This window comes from Engraulis encrasicolus, chromosome 6, assembly GCF_034702125.1.
Source record: "Engraulis encrasicolus isolate BLACKSEA-1 chromosome 6, IST_EnEncr_1.0, whole genome shotgun sequence".
Lineage (NCBI taxonomy): Eukaryota > Metazoa > Chordata > Actinopteri > Clupeiformes > Engraulidae > Engraulis > Engraulis encrasicolus.
In genome coordinates this window covers 20,540,733-20,560,828 of record NC_085862.1, presented here as the reverse complement: position 1 = coordinate 20,560,828, position 20,096 = coordinate 20,540,733, and the positions used below count along the sequence as shown (strand labels likewise).

The 20,096-nt window shown below is 41.4% G+C and overlaps 1 protein-coding gene across 1 annotated transcript; it reads right to left on the bottom strand.

Annotated features, from left to right (window-relative positions):
- Positions 1-6,883: 6,883 nt before the first annotated feature.
- Positions 6,884-18,495, bottom strand: LOC134450851 (sushi, von Willebrand factor type A, EGF and pentraxin domain-containing protein 1-like). The gene is made up of 10 exons (XM_063200857.1): positions 18,343-18,495; positions 16,088-16,273; positions 14,857-14,962; positions 14,556-14,632; positions 12,684-12,875; positions 10,792-10,983; positions 10,356-10,544; positions 8,038-8,235; positions 7,347-7,441; positions 6,884-7,195 (listed from the first exon to the last, which is right to left on the bottom strand). The coding sequence occupies exons 1-10, from the start codon at positions 18,410-18,412 to the stop codon at positions 7,094-7,096; spliced, it is 1,407 nt and encodes a 468-aa protein (XP_063056927.1). The 5' UTR covers positions 18,413-18,495; the 3' UTR covers positions 6,884-7,093.
- Between the last annotated feature and the right edge of the window lie 1,601 nt (positions 18,496-20,096).

Sequence of the window (20,096 nt, the reverse complement as noted above, 5' to 3'; positions counted from 1 at the left end):
TTTTCGGACCCCCTCTTCCCATACAAATCAATGGATGAGGGGGCGAGGTCCATTTTACCCCACAGAAGTCTGTGACCGACCATGTTGAGACGGGCTTTCAATGTAGACACTGCCGCCTAGTGGACATGGGTGGTGTATACATATATAATAATAAAATTAAATGAAATAAAATAATAAACCTCACTAGAAGAACATCACGATGCTCTACACCCCCCCAACACCAAAGACACCTGAGGTTGTTGACTCTTCTGGGGCCCAGCAAGCTCCTTGGGGGGCATCTCCTGTGGACCCTCTTCCCCAACCAATGCCTCCACTTTTGTGGTGTTTTTATGTGTTTGTGATTGTCTATATGTGTTTGTGATGACTTCACCCCTGTTTGTGCTGTCTTTTAAATGTGCATATGTGCTGAGTTTTTTCCCCCTCAACATTGTAATGTAGCATTTGTAATGTGGAGGCATGCAATGTTTTCCCTCACATCTCCCTTTGTTATTCTGCACTAGTCTGTGTTCGGTGTACTCCAAACACAATTTTGTTGCTTTTTTCTGACAATGACAATTAAAACCCTTGACTTGACTTGAAACCACCAACTACCACCACCAGCCCTCCACACTGATCCACCTACCCCACACAAGGCTCACCTTTCCCGGTCTTCAGTCCAAGGACCGGCACCTGAACACCGGAGGACAAGCCGGGCTCCAGGCCTCCACATTGACCCGACTACCCCACACAAGGCTCATCTCTCTCGGGCTATGTCCCAGGACAGCACCCACCCCCCCACCCCCTTACCCCTCGAGCTCCATGCCCGTGACACTGCCGCCTTGTGGACATTAGTGGTGTTCACAATAACATAAAAGACAATAAATAAAGCACCAACCACAACCACCAGCACCACCAGCAACCCTCCACACTGAGTCACCTACCCCACAGAATACTCACCTTTCCTCGACTAGCTTATGTCCTAGGACATGACCTGGCCGAGCTCCAGGCCTCCATACGGGCCAGCCTACCCCATACAAGGCTTAACTTTCCGGGTTATGCCCCAGGAGTCTCAGGCCCAGATCCCAGGAGTAACCACCATGACTCCAGCCCCAGCTCTCGCTTCGCTTACGGCCATATCACGCTGAGCACGCCCAATCTCGTTCGATCTCAGAAGCAGTGTTGGGCCTGGTTGGTAGCCTACCTGGATGGGAGATCGCCTGGAAATGGGCCATTTCTGCCAGACTGAATTGTGTTCTTTCAAAGGTTCAGATACTGCCAGGACAACACACTACAAGTAAGTATTGCAAAATGAAGCTATGAAAACTGTCACTTTTTGGGACACAAAAGTATAAACCACTTAAACTAACATAAATTGTTACAGAAACTTCAGGTAATATTCAATGAAATTCAATGAAAACCTTTTATTGACAATACATGAATGAAACGTATGAAATGTGAAGAATTGCACATGCCTAATGCAAAAGGTATGTTAATTTCCGGAATACATGTCACTGTTCTTATTCTGAGTGATTAATGTAAAAAAATAATTTCAGGTAAGTACAGTATCATTGGTAAATGCACATTTAACCAAGAGGAATCTTGTGCTTAAAATCAGTTAATGCTACCTTAGTATTCTGAAAGGAAGCTATAGAAACATGAATGAAAAATGTAACTTTTTTCTATTTACAATGGGTATAAAACACTTCAAATTTTAATAGAAAAAAAAATAGTTGAATCGCTTTCTTATCACCTTTATATACAGTATACTAACATCACATGAATTTCATTACATTACATTGCATTTGGCAGACGCTTTATAGCCAAGCCCAAGTGACTTACAAACTAGGACTTGATAGATTTTGAAGCATACTTCACATTGGAACAGCACGTGCCGAGTTGCATTGACGTGAAATTCATGAAAAATTGCTGTTACTCGTCCTAGCAAGGCTAGAACACTTCACATTGAGAAATCCCAGAAATGAATGAAAGTTTTGTTTGAACCACATTTTACGGACGTGTATATCAGTGTTTCCCAACCTTTTTTGTCTCGCGTAACCCCTAAGCCTCTTAGTTGTGCCATGAGTACCCCCTAATTCATTGTCTATATTGCTTTCTCTGTCCTGATGTGACTGATCCATACATTGGTTATAATAATAACATTTTTCCAAGTACCCCCTGCAGTGTGCTCGCGTACCCCTAGTGGTACACGTACCCCTGGTTGGGAAACACTGGTGTATATGACGAAAATGTGCCAAAATGTATTAAAGGGACATTGCACCCCATTCACTAATGTTACCTTCATGAATACTTACCACCACCATCAAATTCTAAGTATTCATTATGACTGGAAAAATTGCACTTTTCATACATGAAAAGGGGGATCTTCTCCATGGTCTGCCATTTTGAATTTCCAAAAATAGCCATTTTTAGCTGCAAAAATGACTGTACTTGGACCATACTTGAAAATATTTGTTTATTACTAAGTAAACTTTCATGTAAAGAACAAATTTGGCAATAGGCAGCCCAGTTTCAATGAACAGCATAGTTGCAGTACCTTTTTTGACAATTTCCTGCACAGTGTCCCTTTAAAGGTGCACAATGTAATATTTTTGTAGTTATTTTCCAGAATTCATGCTGCCCATTCACAAATCACAAATGTTACCTTTTTCATGAATACTTACCACCACCATCAAATTCTAAGTGTTCATTATGACTGGGAAAATTGCACTTTTCATACATGAAAACGGGGATCTTCTCCATGGCTTTGAATGTCAAGAAATTGGCATTTTTAGCAAAAATGAGGCCTACTCTATTTTGTTTATACTACATAGGCCTAATATCCTTACTGCATGGGGTTGCCATATGGCAACCGTAAACTTTTTCCAGTTTTTCTAATAGAGGGTGCACTATAACCTGTTTATTTATACTTATTATTAGTGATAAGACAGCCTTTTACTTTGAAACCAAAAAAACTTTTCAAGTCACATGATTAAGAACTAAACACAGGAAGCCCTTTTTCATCACCTACTTTGGTGTGTGGAGGTCATCGCTCGAGGCCTCCATAAACCTGACCATACTAACATTTCAGTCCAAAATATTGTTGTAAAAAAATACAAACACTATCTGGAATATGTAAACTCTTATTTTTCATCATTAAAACAACTTTAGATGCAAAGGTTTTTTTGTAAAATGGTAAAATGTTATGGTTGCCATATGGCAACTTCATGCAGTTATGGAACAACATTGGGCATTCACCCCAATCAACCCCATTGGAATGACTTAGAATTAGATTAGTATGAGGATATTTTTACAGATATTTCTTATAATTTTTGTGCCAAATAAATCATTTGTACTTATATTTGTAATTTTAGACATGCTTAATGTGAAAATGCATTGTAAATGTTTGCAAATAAGTGTAAACAACCTTTTCGGAAGCTTTTATGTAAATGTGTGCACATGTCTATGGGCCGTCTTGTAGAGCATATTTTGCTATTTTACCAAAAATATTTTCACGAAATACTAAAAATATATATTTTTATTTATGTTATTTAATGAGTTCTAACATTCAGAGAGTAATATATTGACGATTTATGAAGGGAAAATTCTCTTTTTAAGGAAAAACCTGATTTTACACAAGATTCCACGACTGCATGAAGTATATTGTTATTGAACCATATGGCAACCATTAGCTAAAATCTTAATTAACCCTTTAATGCATAAGCCATTGGACTCACACTAACGCATAACATGGGTCTAAATAGACCCGCATTCATTTCCAATGTATTTCTGAGCATTAATCATGTATTCTCTCACACAACTTCTAAAACCAATACATTTTATCCCATAATTCTTCTAAAAGTAATTACATAGGTGGTCCTTAATTCAAAAAAGTATTTTTTAAAATGTTCTTATATTTTTATTTTACAAATAAACATGAATTTGGAATTAAATAACTAATTTCTAGACGTGGACCGAAAATGGCCCGCATTCATTTCTAATGGAAGTCTAAATCTTTCACTATAATAACTTCCACAATTAATGTATTTTAATAGCTAATGGATTAAAAGTTGTGATTTAGACTGTTTTTAATGCACAAAATGGGTGTTATTTTTTGTATCTTATATAAATGATCACACAAATAATTTCCCCCATTATTGCAGACATAGCCTATGGTTACCCAAGTCTGAAGTGTTTCACGTTAGGAACTAAAATATATTTAAAAGGATTCCAGTCAGGAACAAATGAACTGTTTTTGACCACTGTTGACCACTGCTGACCTATTGGATGTAAATATTCCGAGTCACGCATATTTGTGTAATAAGAGACGGTGTGATCGGAGGAGGGAAATAGCCTATATCAGGGCATAATTAATGTGCATAATTATTAGGCAACTTTGCTTTCCTATGGGAAAATATGCCACAAAAGACATCTAACAAACTCCAAAAATACTATAAACAATTTTGATGTCTTCCAGAGGGGTGTGGCTGTCTTGAAATATTGGTCACATCCGTCTAAAGCACTGTTACAAAGCCATCAGTGTCACATGACATGAGCTCACAAAGTCAAACTACCACAAAAGTATTACCTGCAGTACTGTTATATTCCAGAACTGACACCTACATTGAGTGTCCACAAGAACATTGTATTCAGCACTCAGATACATGGCCAAGGTAAAACAGGCTGAAACCTGAAGACCACTCAACAAGAAACTTAAGTCAAGACTGGGTCAAGAAATGTCTTTAGACAGTTTTTTTCAATGGTTTTATGAACTAGTGAAGGTGACTGTTAATGGACCAGGTAGATGAGTCTATGGCTAGATGCAATGTGCACACTTACACGAGTTCCTGAGTTCCACTCAAATGCCAGCAAAGTACAGCATAAATACCATGGTCTTCAAAAGATGCAAATGTCTTCCTCTCAATGATCCAGCCATGGGCTCATCCACCCTGTCTGTCAAGAGTCACTTTCCCAAGTCCATATAGGCCTAACTTTGAAAACTCTGTCCCCAGGTATTTTTGACCCAGTCTTGACTTAATTAACTTGTCTAGTGTCATCCCTTCTTACCTTGGCCATATCTCTGAGTGCTCAATGCCCTGTTCTTCTGGACACTTGGTGTAGGTTTCTGTTGTGTAATATTAAATGACTGCAGGGTAATACTTTTTTGTAGCTTCACCTTAAATTCTTCTCAATTTTTGGCTGTGATATTTCTTACGAGACTGATGACTTTGTAATGATGCATTTCATAATTCTGTGGTAAAGTGACCAACGTCTTGCCAATTTCACGACAGCCACATCCCTCTAGAAGACTTCAAAATTGTTAATCGACTTTTCAGAGTTTGTTAGATCTATTTTGTGGCCCATTTTCCAAGAAGACAACAAAGTTGCCTAATAATTATGCACACCTGATATAAGGTGTTGGGCACCTTCGACATCAGCCCCATATTTTTATACAAATATGCATGGCCTGGAATGCTTAAATCCGATAGGTTTTCAAGTTCATATAGATTCCTGTTGGAAAATAAGCATAAAAAAGACAATATGGTCAAAAAACATGTTTGCCTAATAATTCTGTATATAAAAAATGAATGCGGATCATTTTTGACCCATGTGTGTAAATATCATATAATTGTATAAAAAGATGTCTATTTCAAAGAATAACCATAAAGTATTTGAATTAAGTATTAATGTTGGGAGTTAATACTCCATAAATGACAAAAAGTTGATTTTTTAGTAAAAGAATCAAAATCCTTTCTCAATATGGCTAAGAGACATTAAGCTTGTGATGAAATTACATAGGAAATGAATGCGGGTCTATTTAGACCCATGTGTCTAAATATCATATAGTTATATAAAATGACTTCTATATCAAAGAATAACCATCAAGTATTTAAAATAAGTATTGATGTTGGGAGTTAATACTCCATAAATGATAAAAAGTTGGACTTTTAGTAAAATAATCAAAATCCTTTTTCAATATGGCTAAGAGACATTAAGCTTGTGATGAAATTACATAGGAAATGAATGCGGGTCTATTTAGACCCATGTTATGCGTTAAAGGGGTAATAACCAAAAAAGTGTTTTTACGCAAAAAGTTATGATGCATAAAAAGAAATTAAGTCATCTAAGGGACAAAAACGAGTCAATTGAGGAATTCATGGAGTGCTGAGTAAGAAAATTGTATTATTACAAAGATATAGAAATTTTAAACTCAGCCGGGTCTATTTAGACCCATGTTATGCGTTAAAGGGTTAATTATTATTATTTTTTTTTTTTTTGGAAATCTATTATTTAACTCATTTTAACACTAAAAAAGCACTGAAACATTTTTTACAATGTAAAAATAATAATTCATGCAGTAGAGCAGGGATGTCAAACTCAGGCCCGGGGGCCAAATTTGGCCCGCGAAGCCATTTTATTCGGCCCGCGAGATCATTTAAAATATCTATTACAGTTGGCCCACATACACCTTAATGTATAGTGTAACATGACTTGAACATGAAATTTGCTGTGTCACGGGATGTGCAGACACATTTGAACTAACAAATATGATGGGAAAGAGAGTGTGTGAAATTTAACTATGAATATGAAGTGCATGTACACACAATTTTAGTCCATTTTTAAAAATAAATGTTGAGTTCGGCCCGCGACTTTGTTGCAGATTTTGAATTTGGCCCTCAGTCAATTTGGGTTTGACAGTTGAAACCCCTGCAGTAGAGGGTTAAAATACCTACTCCGGCCACAAGCTTACACAGTGCACCTTTAATGTTATTTCAATGCTTGAAAGGCTTTTTCAAGCACACCGACCTAACATGGTGGCACAATGTGCTGAACTGAGCTCGACATGCAGTATTTACTTACTCTAGCTCCCCAACAACAACAAAAACAATTGGTCCAGAAGCGGTAATAACGGTGTAAACTTTAATTTCATGTTAAAAATTACAATATTTATATTATTTCTAACAGTAATAAAATGTTTACATTTTTTAAATATATTTTTTATTGTGGTTATGTATACTTTCTATTCTTTCACAGACATTATGGCATTTAAAAACAAATATATATAGCATATTCTATCAAACACACTTCTCCCACTTCTTCTGTAAAGCGTAGCCTATTAGGAGCACTGTGGGAACGGCATGTGTCCGTCATGACAGCGTTGTGCCAATGCAGGGCTGCCTCGTGTGAGTCTCATGCCGGCTTTGCAGACGAATGTCACCTGGGGAGTGTTACAAGAATGTGGTTAAGTGATAAACCTGGCTAAGTAAACCTGCACGAAGTAGTTAATCATTAAATATATTAAAGCCAATGTGTCATTTAGTTAAGACAATGATCACTCCAGGCTCCTTTATTAGATGATTTAGGACTACCTGGTCCTTATGGGGGATGTAGCGCAGGTCAGGCTTTTTGATCTTGAACTCTATGTTCCTCTGATCCATGGCCTGTGGTGTCACCGTGCAGGGCGCTAAACACACACACACACACACACACACACACACACACACACACACACACACACACACACACACACACACACACACACACACACACACACACACACACACACACACACACACACACACACACACACACACAGGTGTCAACATCCCAAACAGAAATGTTAACTTAAAGATGTTGGTTTTGTTATTTGTTTCTTTTATTCAGTACTGTGTACTCTAGCAGTATTGGAAGTGGGCTGTCGCACCACTCACCCCAACACCTATAGTAGCACTCACCCCAACACTAGCACTTACCCCAACACCTATAGTAGCACTCACCCCAACACTAGCATGTACCCCAACACCTATAGTAGCACTCACCCCAACACTAGCACTTACCCCAACACCTATAGTAGCACTCACCCCAACACTAGCACTTACCCCAACACCTATAGTAGCACTCACCCCAACACTAGCACTTACGATTACGATTGTACTTTATTGTCAGTTTACACTGAAATCCATTTTGCATCTCAGTGTAAACTGACAATAAAGTCTAATTGTAATTGTAATCTTTACCCCAACACCTTATAGTAGCACTCACTCCAACACTAGCACTTACCCCAACACCTTATCGTTCTTGTCCATGTCCCACTCCAGCACTGCATATATGAAGGGTAGTAGTTACTCTCGCCCTCTAGTTTGTAGTAGGGTGGGCATTTCAACTGCACCCATTCCTTATGGCTGTACACATCCTTACTGGTGCCAGTCACATCTGCAAATCTAACCTGAGGTGGACTGCAGAAACCATCAGGCACCACTGTTAACACAGATATAGGAACCATTAGGCAACACTGTATGCCACTGGTCTCCAAACAACGGCCCACGGGCCAACAGCGGCCCGCGGGCAGCAAATTTCTGGCCCGCTATGAGGTCCTTAAAAATGAAACCATAAATGCGCCTATTTGTGGCCATGCGCGATTTTCGATCACAAAAACGTCAGTTATCTCTCCTAAGCATTCACAAACAGTTAAATCTTATAATAACAGTCTCATGACAGACATTGACAATGAGGGAAAATGGTGAAGTGCAATCTGTTGTCTCCTAGACATCTAGAGAAGCCGTTATTCATCATTGCGTTTACCTCGGTCATCAGACCTCGCAATTGTGCGGTATCGAAGCACTCTCCTCTCTTCTGGTTGAAAATGAGGACAATTCTCTCCTTCCCTATTTTTATGTATTTAGCAGGCCAGATACATGTTGTCTTTTGTTTACTCACATTTATGTGAAGTTTGGATGACAATTATCCCGTATTTTGGAAGTATCATTTATGCAAGGTAGTAGCCTACATGTAGAGACGTTAACGCAATTCAAGCTCCAGAGAACAGTCGTTACCAAAAGAGGACAAAAACGAAACCAGTTCCTTTAAAATGTCTTGGAAATATAGAGCCAGGTAGAAGATTAGCTGAGTATTCCTGAAGGTCAACGTTGCTGGGTGCAGCCTGCGCGCCGCGGTGAGCCGCGCCCTTTCTATTAAACCTGGAGAGTCATGAGGCGCGAAGCGCACAGTTATTTAAGCCAAGTCGGCAGAGTTTTCTCAACTCTCTTCTGTTTGCAAATGTAAACGATTCTCCTTTGCTTCTATTGTATGTTTTTGTTATATCAGTTTTGCTTTGTCTTGCACTCGTAATATTCAAGGTCTGGCTGACCGTATCTGTAGCCTATTTCTGTATCGCACGTGTATAACTGTATCGCATTCCTAATTTAGCCGATCTGAAGGCGCCACGGGAGCATCTGAGAACAGTAGGCTACCTTGCTCCACCCTACCCCTAACCCGAATTTCAGAAATGTCCAGGAAACATACGTAGGCCAGTAGTTAGGCAGAATAGGGTTTAATATTCCTGATGGCCCACCTCATCTCCCCGACAGCCCCGACGGTGCACGGTGCTCATGAGCGTGTTTCCCTTTGTTCAACCAGAAGAGTCTTGAGCGCTCAGTTATGCAGTTAGAGCACTCACTCTGTCCTCTGTTAAATCTGGACGATTCTCCTCCCCTGCACTATTTTTGTGTATTTGTGATATCACCCTCTTTGCATTTTAGCTGGCGTACTGTAGTAGCCCATTCTAAATGTGGAGGATATTTTTCCCCCGTAGTTTGGTAGGGGCGCGTTATGTGAGATCAGTTGAGCAGAGAATGCATGATGCATCGGGAATGCATTGGAGGAAAACTAATATGATTTTCGAAAACGACCGCAATAAAGAAATATATAGACGAGCATTCCTGGAAACTAACTATTTCATCTGCCTGGGTGCCACCTGTTGCATGGGCTTGCGTCTTTTCTGTTCAGGCAGAGGTGAGATGCAGCGCACGAGTTCAATGAGATTTAATCGCTATGGAAATGACTTTTGTTCCTCGATCGAATTGGGATTTTAGCGCACATTGACCTATATTTGTTTTAGGTCTTGTCATGTAGCCTAAATCTCTCTCCCCCTCCCTCCCTCCGTGCCGTGACTGAAGTGGCTCTGCTGGAGAGCACGTTCAGCAGTTGAACATGCATTCAGCAGTTGAACGTGCTCTCTCTCTCTCTCGTTAACCTGTCCACAGTTGGTCTTTATTTACATTCCTCCCTGGCACTATATTGCAACAGCTAATACTAATATTTTAATATTTCAACAGTGTTTCTATTATTTATTTTTTATTATTATTATTATTTATTTATTTATTTATTTTTTTGGGGGGGGGGGGGGGGGGGGGTCTGGCCCGCGGCCTCGCTTGCTCTACATTATTTGGCCCTTGGGAAAAGTTAATTGGAGACCACTGCTGTATGGGAACACTGTAAACAGAAGAACTATAAGGCAAAAGTGTAAAGCACGAGTTGTAGAGCACGAGTTACAGTACATGCAAAGTCATTGCACCAACAGGCGGAACGCAGGAACATACCACATCTTGGGAAAGTGTTGCTCCACCGCCCGTTTTTTTGACAGGTTGCTTCTGGCTCCCCAACGAGACGCAGGTCATTTGAAGAGCAGCTGAAGTGCAGTGTTGTCCCCATCCGTATTGGGCCGTCGCCACCAGGCAGCCCATGCACACGCACTCCGTGTGGGATGTCACTACGTGGACACCTGACCTCTAGGAGAGGTGAGAGAGGCACACAACAGGTTGACTACGTACAGTACATCCATCCAGGCTAGTGGTTGGCATAGGCCGAAAGCAAGTAAATATACAGAGCAAATAGTTTTTCATAATAATAGTTATGTATAATAGTTTTTTTATAATAATTTTGCTCTGAGGGCCTGAAGTGTGGATTTGAACCCTCAACCATCTGATCTGAAGACCAGCTCCCTAATTTAGGCTACGACTGCCTGTTATACTGTACCTTTGCACACAGGAAACGGTGTGCTCCATTCTCCACTAGCCGTGCAGGTCACCCACTCCTCCCCCTGGAGGGCTTTCCCGTCCTGGGCGCAGGAGAAGTGCAGGGTGTCCCCCACCCTCCACCGGCCTCCATGGGTGGCAGTGCCCGTCACCGTCACACTGGGGTCTGTCTGGCCCAGCTCACATGTGATCTCTGAGGGGTTGACAGCACAAGCACTACACTCAAAAACACTGCTCCCAAAACCTAGACCAGGGCTGTCAAAATCATTTCAGCCCAGGAGCCAGCTGATTTGATGTCAAGTGGTCCCAGGGCTGGGACTGGCCATCTGGCATAGCGGGCATTTCCAGGTGGGACCACCAGTGAGTCAGTTCTACGCCGCTTATTATGAGGAACCCTGTTAAAGGGGTATGCCACTATTTTGGGGCTTAGTACAATTAAAATCGTTGGCCATGGTTTATAAAGGTGGGTAAGTGTCTTATTTTTCATGTTAAGCGTTGTCTTGCTTTAAGACAAGTTAAAAGAGGGAGTATGTCGCTAAGCTAGTGAAAGTCAATGGATCCGTGTAGCATGTAGCCAAAATAGTGGCATACTCCTTTAAGCTAAAAGTGTCTTGGCCCTATTTGTCCCCAAGTCCTGGCCTGAGTGGGCCAGACCAGTAATGTCATTGGGAAATGTTACAAATGTTAGCTTCATATTGAAATCACTTTGCTAATCAATCATCTGGAATTGGATGTCAGCGGGCATATCACAAGCATCGACTGTTAATGCAGAGTAAATAACTGGAACTCAAGTTCTACTAACAATCTGAAAATCTCAGACACCTGCAACAACTTATGGGCAAGATATTTGCTTTTTGACATTCTTATTTTTTCCCCATCTGGCCCCCGGTCCTTATGTTTGACACCACTGACCTGGGGTGAATTTCTCAAAACCAAAGTTGCTACTACATTAGCTACTTTGTTGTTTTCAATGCATTTTCCCATTGGCAACTACCGAAGTTGCTAACAGGCTAACAACTTCCCTTTTGAGAAACTCACCCCTGGACTATCCTGTATTTGCTGAAAGCAATTTATTTTAAACACAAATGCCATGCAGTCATGGTACACTTCTGTATATTTTATATTACTTAAAAACTTGAGCTTAAACGAAAACTGTAATATAATTTCATGCAAGACAGTGGCTTTATTTTATTTCTCTTTGCATGAGAAAGTAAAAAGGAAAAAGAAATTGATAAAGCCGACTTGACTTGAAAAACTTTACTAAGGAGTGCCTCAAAAGTTGTTCTTCATCTTTTCTTGACTTGACTTCCTTACCTTGGCAGATCGTCCAGGGGTGTAGAGTAGTGTAGTGTTATATAGTAGTGTGTGTGTGTGTGTGTGTGTGTGTGTGTGTGTGTGTGTGTGTGTGTGTGTGTGTGGAGCCCTGCACGGTGACACCACAGGCCATGGATCAGAGGAACATAGAGTTCAAGGTCAAAAAGCCTGACCTGCGCTACATCCCCCATAAGGACCAGGTAGTCCTAAATCATCTAATAGAGGAGTCTGGAGTGGCAGCTGGGCTAGCGGTACAGTGTAGTGTAGTCAGAGATTCTTTAAGTATATAGAGATATGCCAATGTAATAGGTTGCTATGGTCACCTAACCTGATCAGGTTCTGGTCTGCCTAAAGGGGCGTGTCATAATACTCCTACAATGAATAGAACAGTCCTTAGGTCTGCCTAAAGGGGGATCCCCCCCCTCCCCCTTGCAATAGTAGAACTCGGAAACAATGGGAAAATGGAATCTCGCTCTCTCTCTACTCTCTCTGGTGTAGTGTTTCTGTATGTAGCCTAGTGCAGTGTACCTTGACTGCTACACCAGGGGTACACTGTGGTGGTGAAGTATCTTAAATTACCTTCGCAAGTGGGCCAGCGGTGACTCCACTGCCCCGTAGCCGTGCAGCTGATCTCCCTCTGGCCCATCAGGGCCATCCCCGGCCCACACGCCAGCTGGAGCTTATGGCCATACTCGATGGCAGCGTCCTCCATCTCAGGGAGACCAGTCATCATCAAACCAGGGAGGTCCGGTGGAGGCTCACAGGAAATAGCTACAGGGAGCAGCAGGGGGACAAACAGAGTGTTTAAGGTTCATGTCGTGAAGCATGAATCCAACCACTACTCTCCTCCATCCTCCTCCATGACTGAGGTACCCTGAGCATGGTACCGTCCCACCGCACTACTCCCTTGGGGCTGCCCCCTTACCCGCGTGAGGCATGAATGCAGTTTCGTTGTGCGCAGTGATCACTGTGTGCAATAGAGTTGGGCTTTCACTTCACTTTCATTTTCCCGAGATCAGTCACTTGTCAGTGGTGTGCTCATCAGAGAGAAGTCAACAAAACACAGAATCACTCATTGCATAAAGTCAAGTTAAGTGTTTTGTTCATTCCAGCTCAGAGAACGAGAGAGAGAGAGAGAGAGAGAGAGAGAGAGAGAGAGAGAGAGAGAGAGAGAGAGAGAGAGAGAGGGAGAGGGAGAGAGAGAGAGAGAGAGAGAGAGAGAGAGAGAGAGAGAGAGAGAGAGAGAGAGAGAACAACATTCATGCGTAGTACATCTCAAGGGGGTTGGACAACTTTTGGCTAGGCCTTAGCACCACCCAATGCTACTTTGTCTGTTTGAAGCACATGTTTGTTTGAAACACAATGTGTTTGTATCAATTCAACTCTTTGAGTGTTGAATTTACACTTAAGAGAGTTGAATTGAACACTGTTTTATATCGCTTTTCAGTGGGAACTCTCAGTGTTCAATTTGACATCAAAATCAAATGGGAGTACATCTTTTCAGACTGGTATTGATTCAGCGCTGCATTTATCTTTATCTGTGTATGGAGAATGAGTTGGGTCCTGCATCATATTAGAATAACAGCCCAAAAGGCTATTATTCACTACAGATTAGATATGTAAATACACTATTTGTGTTCATAATCGATTTGTGTCCAAGTTTATGTTTAATTGTAGTGAAAATGATCAAAACTCCAGACATTATGTGTGTCCAGCATGTTTAATGGAAATCACCAAATAGATGAACTCGACCGCCAGGGGGTGCTGAAATTCAAAAATTGAAATTCTACCTTGAAATGTACATCTGCCACTTTCAAAAGGAAAACAAAACTGCACCTTGTTGAGCAACAAGTCTGTTCCCGGACCTACTGGTCTAAATGTTCAGTTTGAGCTCTGGGTTTTGGGTCTGGGTTTTCATGTTTTGTATGTGTATCTGTGACAAGTGTTGTGATTTATCTTTGACTAAAAACATGATGACATCAGCTGACTGTCCTGCGTCCTCCTGAATGATAGCCTATACGTGCAGTATGTCTGTGTTTGGTGACACTTTATTTTATACGGTTTGCATGATGTTAGCCGCTAGTACATGCCTAATTGACTCAGAAGACATGTGTTGAGTAAAGTCAATCATTTGTTAGATGTCTAGTCACACATTTCTTCTTCACTGCTAATATAGCCTTTATTGATATAATCGTAATTAGGACCGCATACACCCTTAACACATCTTATAAGTCACTTATATATAGACAGTAATTAGTGACTAACAAGTTAACCTTATTATAACCTAGCTTTCCTGTATCCGCCCCTAACCAATCACTTCAAGGGGAGTGAAAGTAATTTTCAAATATAATTTTAACAGGCCTTTGGCTTATCAAAAGCAACAAAACAAAGAAACCATTGAAGTGTGTTCAGACAGTTTTGATGAATTAGTCCATAAAATCTTCAACCTACCTTCACAAACTGGCAAATTGCCGCTCCATCCTTCAACCATGCACACCCTTGTGTCAAATCGGCTCATTAGTCGGTAGCTAGGCCAAAGATAAAGATTGAAAATAGATACATAGCATGGTAAATATCAGCCTATCAGAACTTTATGTTTAATATATCACACTACACACACTGTGACAAGGTCATGGACACTGCTTTGGTCACTGCTTTGGCATGGTCATTGCACTTGTTACATTGATCTTACTGAAAAAAGGAGCAGCAGAGTAGCAACAACAGCATCAGTAACTGAAGAGACAATACTTACCCGTCATTGCAGCTGTACTTTATGATGGTGCCAAACACCAGGTCGGTCCCCTGGACAATGTCGTAGCTACCGTTTGGGGTGTCCTCTGGCAACTCACATGGCCTGGCTAGGGTCAGAGAGGCCAGAAGAACACAGTAACATTAACAACAACCACAGATATTATCTATTAATTATTACTAACCCTCACTCACATGGCCTGGCTTGGAGAGACCAGTACAATAACAACAGCAGATAAAATAAAACCTGTAGGCCTATTTATTTAGGCCAGTATTATAGCCTGGTGAACCAGCGCCACCCGCTGGACGGCAAAATGGTTTGTCTACGGGTGGGTCTGGCCTCGCATAATGATTCAATGACGCCAGAATGCCATGAATCTGGCAAACCAATTACAACGCAAAGATGTGTTTTGAATCAAAGCGGGCAGGGTTTTGAGGGAAGGTTGTTCTCATCAACAATCTTCGGATGTATTATGCATCGAGGCCAGACTAAATTAGACATCCACATTTAGTCTGGTTTATCAGGCTAGCAGTATTATGGAATTAATTCAAAGCGCTACTAAAATAAAATAGAGTAAAGTAGAATAGAAAAGAGAATACTAGAATAGTGTAGTGTACAGCAGAATAGAACAGAGCAGAATACAATATAATACAACACAACACAGTAGAAGAGAATAGAATGCCTTCATTTAGGGCCACTTGTTTGAAAGTAAGTGCTTCTCTATTCCTGCCATGAATGCACATAAAATAAATAGCAATGCATGGCTTAGTGAACAGTAAAAACAAATAAGGGGTGGGTAGTTATGGGACAACAATAGTAATAAATACACGTAAATGAAGTGATGGATTTTATAATATACTACATTAGACTATACGCAATCTGTTACCAGAAAAAAAACACTCCAAACCGGGTCAGCCACTGGTGAGTAAACAGTACATGGTGGAGGGTAAATAAACGTTCTACCATCTTGACTCAGAAATGTAAACACATGTTGTAAATGTTCTATCATCTTGACTCACGTGGGTAAATACGGTTAGTGTTATAAATGTTCACTCATGAATGTAAGTAAATGTTATAAATGTTAAGTCATCTTGACTCAAGTAAATATTTTATACACCAAGTGTTCTACAGCATTACATCATGACTCATGAATGTAAATAAATGTTATAAGTGCTCTATTACCATGACGCATGAATGTAAATAAGTACTATGAGTGTATTATGTCATGACTCACGAATGCACCTCCCGCGGCGAACAGGGACCCATGTGCTGTTGGAGCAGGAGTAGACGGTGCGTCCGGCCGATGCGTACCCCAGCTGGCAGGAGAAGGCCAGCAGGCTGCCGTGGAGGTAGCGCTCCCTCACATACTCCTCCGACACCTCCGCATTCGCCACCACCGGTAGCGACGCCGCTAGACACACTACACCACATAGAGGAGAGATATACTGTGTAGGCCTATATAAAACTTACAACGCTGATACACCTCCACATTCAACTACACAGTGAGTTTGCCTTTTCAACAGTATTAAAAATACAGTTGGTGTGCCCACAAACGCAACAATGCAACGACTCAAGACCAAAGCAGGGACATGAGAAGGACATGAGGAGGATTCACATAAATGATAGGGGAGCTACACTGCTACAAAAGTTATGCAGGAATAGGGGGTCAAGGTTAGGGCCAGGGTCGGTACTGGGCACAGGCAGACAAGGCGCTCGCCTAAGGTACCAAATGTCTTTGGGGCACTACTAACGGACGAAATATCCCACAGAATTACAATGTCAAGCGAAATAAGATAGAGATGAGATTAGAGATTAGAGATAAGATTACATTTTACATTGACAATGATTATTCATGGGTGCTCGATATGAAATAAACACTAGATCAGCTGTGCCCAATCAGATGTACAATGCTATGTTTACAGTTGCCAGTTTCTACATTTTTAAGTGCTTGACTAGGGCAGTGTTTCCCAACCTTTTGTGTCTCATGTACCCCCCAAACCATTTCATTGTACCATGAGTACCCCCTAACTCATATTTTACATTGCTTTTTCTATTCCAGTGTGACTTTGCTCCATGCATTTGTTCAAATTAAATTTTCCCAAGTACCCCCTGCAGTATGCTCGCGTACCCCTAGTGGTACACGTACCCCTGGTTGGGAAACACTGGTCTAGGGCACCAAATTTACTAGAACTGGCCTTGGTCAGGGCACCGTCACTGTCCATCATTGATAGGGGAGATAAACTACTACATTGTACACAAGTTCCATTAGGGAGGCAAGATTAGTCACATCATTGCCCATCTCTGTCAACACTGAAGTCGCTACATGCAGTTAGCAATGCAAGTTTAGAGCACATTGCCCATCCCTAATATTACATTTCATTTCACTTAGCTGACGCTTTCATTTTATTCAAAGCGACTTACAGTTATTATTTGTCAGGGTATTGGTCACAGTCCCTGGAACAATGTGGGGTTAGGTGCCTTGCTCAAGGGCACTTCAGCCATGGATAGAGATGTAGGGAGAGGTCAGGGGAGATTTGAACCTGCAACCCCCAGATCAAAAGACCAACTCTCTAACCACTAGGCCACGGCTGCTGTCCATACTGAAACTGCTACACAGTGTCAGGAATGAAAGGTTGGCTCTGGTTTCAAAAGTACATAAACAAGCTAGAAATGTACACTAGAAAATATTTTGACTCACAAAAGGGGACAACATGACTAACAAAAGAAGGCATTAACAAAAGATATCAAGAAGACAAAGTTAGACACATCGGGAAAACTCACAATAGAGAACAAAGTGACATACAAAAGAGAGGAAGAGATATTAAGAAGACAGTTACAGTCACCTCCAGCGACCTTGTGCACACTGATAGACTGCAACACTTGACAAAATAAAAGGTAAAGGTTACATTTGTACCTAGACGTTACATTGAAAGTATCATGGTAAAGTTGGTTCCACACACATCTCAAGCTTCATTATATTGGTGCACTTCACAGAACAGTAAGCAGTTAGGGCGTGGGGCGGTTAGGGCGTCGGACTTATAACCCAAAGGTTGCCGGTTGAACTCCAGACCCGGTAGTTTGGTGCTCTCCCCCATCCTCCTCCATCACTGAGGTACCCTGAGCATGGCACTGTCCCGCCACACTGCTCCCTTTCGGGCGCCATTGGGGGCTGCCCCTTGCACGGGTGAGGCATAAATGCTGTATGTGCAGTGTGCACTTGCATGCTGTGTCACAATGACAATGGGAGTTGGAGATTCCCAGTTGGGCTTTCACATTACATTACACAACACTATACAGTACACTACACTGTTCTATGTAGATGCTTGTGATAAACAAGCCACAGACGTGTAGATGAATACAGCAGTAAGCAAACAAATGAATGAAGTCAATCTTTAGTTGCTTTTGGTGTAAATAGAGTATCTATGGGACCACAGCAACTACTTCCACTACTTCTACTATTACTCCTATTACTACTCCTGCTCATCTTACCTCCATCAGGTTCCTCTGTCTGTGAAGAAGCCAACACCACACAACACAGGAGCAGTACAGCTGTTTTCATGGCTAGTCCAGGTGGCTTGGCTTGTGTGTCTGATAGGGAATGTCATGGACTGGTTAATATTTAAGGCAGAGGGACGGCCTCCTCGCGGACCCACAATCACACACACACAGACAAACACAAAAGAAAACAAGAATGTGGGAGTGAAGAGCGAGACTTTTCATGCAATCCCATTTGTAGATTTTTTTTTCTGATCCCATTGAGGGGCGGGACTCTGGCTGTCTGTTTCATGAACCGTGTGTGTGTGTGTGTGTGTGTGTGTGTGTGTGTGTGTGTGTGTGTGTGTGTGTGTGTGTGTGTGTGTGTGTGTGTGTGTGTGTGTCATCATCATTGGGCAAAAGGGAGGTCAGTGATTGTGATGCAACACTTCCGGGTGGTGGGTCATCGTCAACATGCTCTTTCAGAATTTTCCAGACCCAATTGTAGTTAGCGGGATGTGGGGTTTGAGAGACATAAAAAAGGGGGTGGACATCCCAGGGTCATACACACCTTGCCATATACAGGTATTAGCTCCATAGCTTTTGGTGTGTTTCAGCCCCAATTCAAACTAGGATTTATCCTACCTCAAACTACACAAAGTTTACTGGAGTGGGACCTTAAACTTGCTAACTCAGTGGGAGCTGAAGTAATTCAGGTCAGATAAATGGACAGCCGTGGAATGGTTAAGAAAATGGGCTTTAAATCAGAGGGTTGCTGGTTGTAATCCTACCCTTCCACCGCATTCCATGGCTGAGGTGCTGTTGAGCAAGGCAATTAACACCATACTGCTCCAGGGACTGTAACCAATACCCTGTAAATAAGTTTATTTGGGTAAAACCAGCAGCTATGTGTAATGTAAAGTAAATAAGTCTCACATCCAGGCCTCATTTGATGTAGTCAAGCACAGCGATTAACTCAAAGCTGATCAAAGGCAAATGTAGGCTAAAGCATGACTTCAGCTTGCACTTGGTCAGTTGCAGTATGTGTAATTTACACTCATATAACATGGCAAGAAGTCATAGACTTTTTGTTATTATTTATTTTGTTTACATATGTACCAACAATAAATTAAACAATAAATGAATCAATAAATTAATCAATTGTTACAATAGAGTAAGAGCCACTTATTCCCCCTGTTCCATCTCTTCCATGTGCATGTGACTTCCACGAGACTGCCAAGGTGTTTGTGGGTGAGTAATGGAAGCTGCCAGGAGCGATCGTGTTGCAGTCATGAAAACATGGCTGAAAATCAGTGGCTCCTACTGCAAATAAAACATATAAATTATACATTGTCACAAAGGCATGTCATACCACGAGGGACAGCGAATGTAAAATGTCTTCTCTTGTCTTGCTGCATAAAAGTTATGCAGATTTTATGAGAAAGAAAGAGAGGCATCAGGAGGAACTGCAGAGCTGGATCAAACAGTTTCATGACGCGAGAAAGAGATTACATGACACTTGTGAGAATCTGGGTGGCATGGGTCTCTGACACATCTGGGAAAAGACGGGCTGATCTTCCTTGTAACACTTTTAATCCATACGTGAGACACTGTTTGCATGCCTACATGTTTGAACAAGACAGTCATCATGAGAGCATGTCATATGACCACAGATGAGAGGCGTGCAGTAAGAGTGGTGAAGCTGTCGACCACAGATGAGAGACAGACATAGATCAGTGAGATCAAAGTTACTCAGACTTGTAAAAGCC

Bases quoted from the DNA above. Each gene is read 5' to 3' on its own strand.
- LOC134450851 (XM_063200857.1), bottom strand. From the start codon at position 18,412: ATGAAAACAGCTGTACTGCTCCTGTGTTGTGTGGTGTTGGCTTCTTCA. The intron at 16,274-18,342 runs GTAAGATGAGCA...TATGTGGTGTAG, and splicing joins GACAGAGGAACCTGATGGAG to TGTGTCTAGCGGCGTCGCTA. The intron at 8,236-10,355 runs GTATGTTCCTGC...CTGTGTTAACAG, and splicing joins CAACACTTTCCCAAGATGTG to TGGTGCCTGATGGTTTCTGC.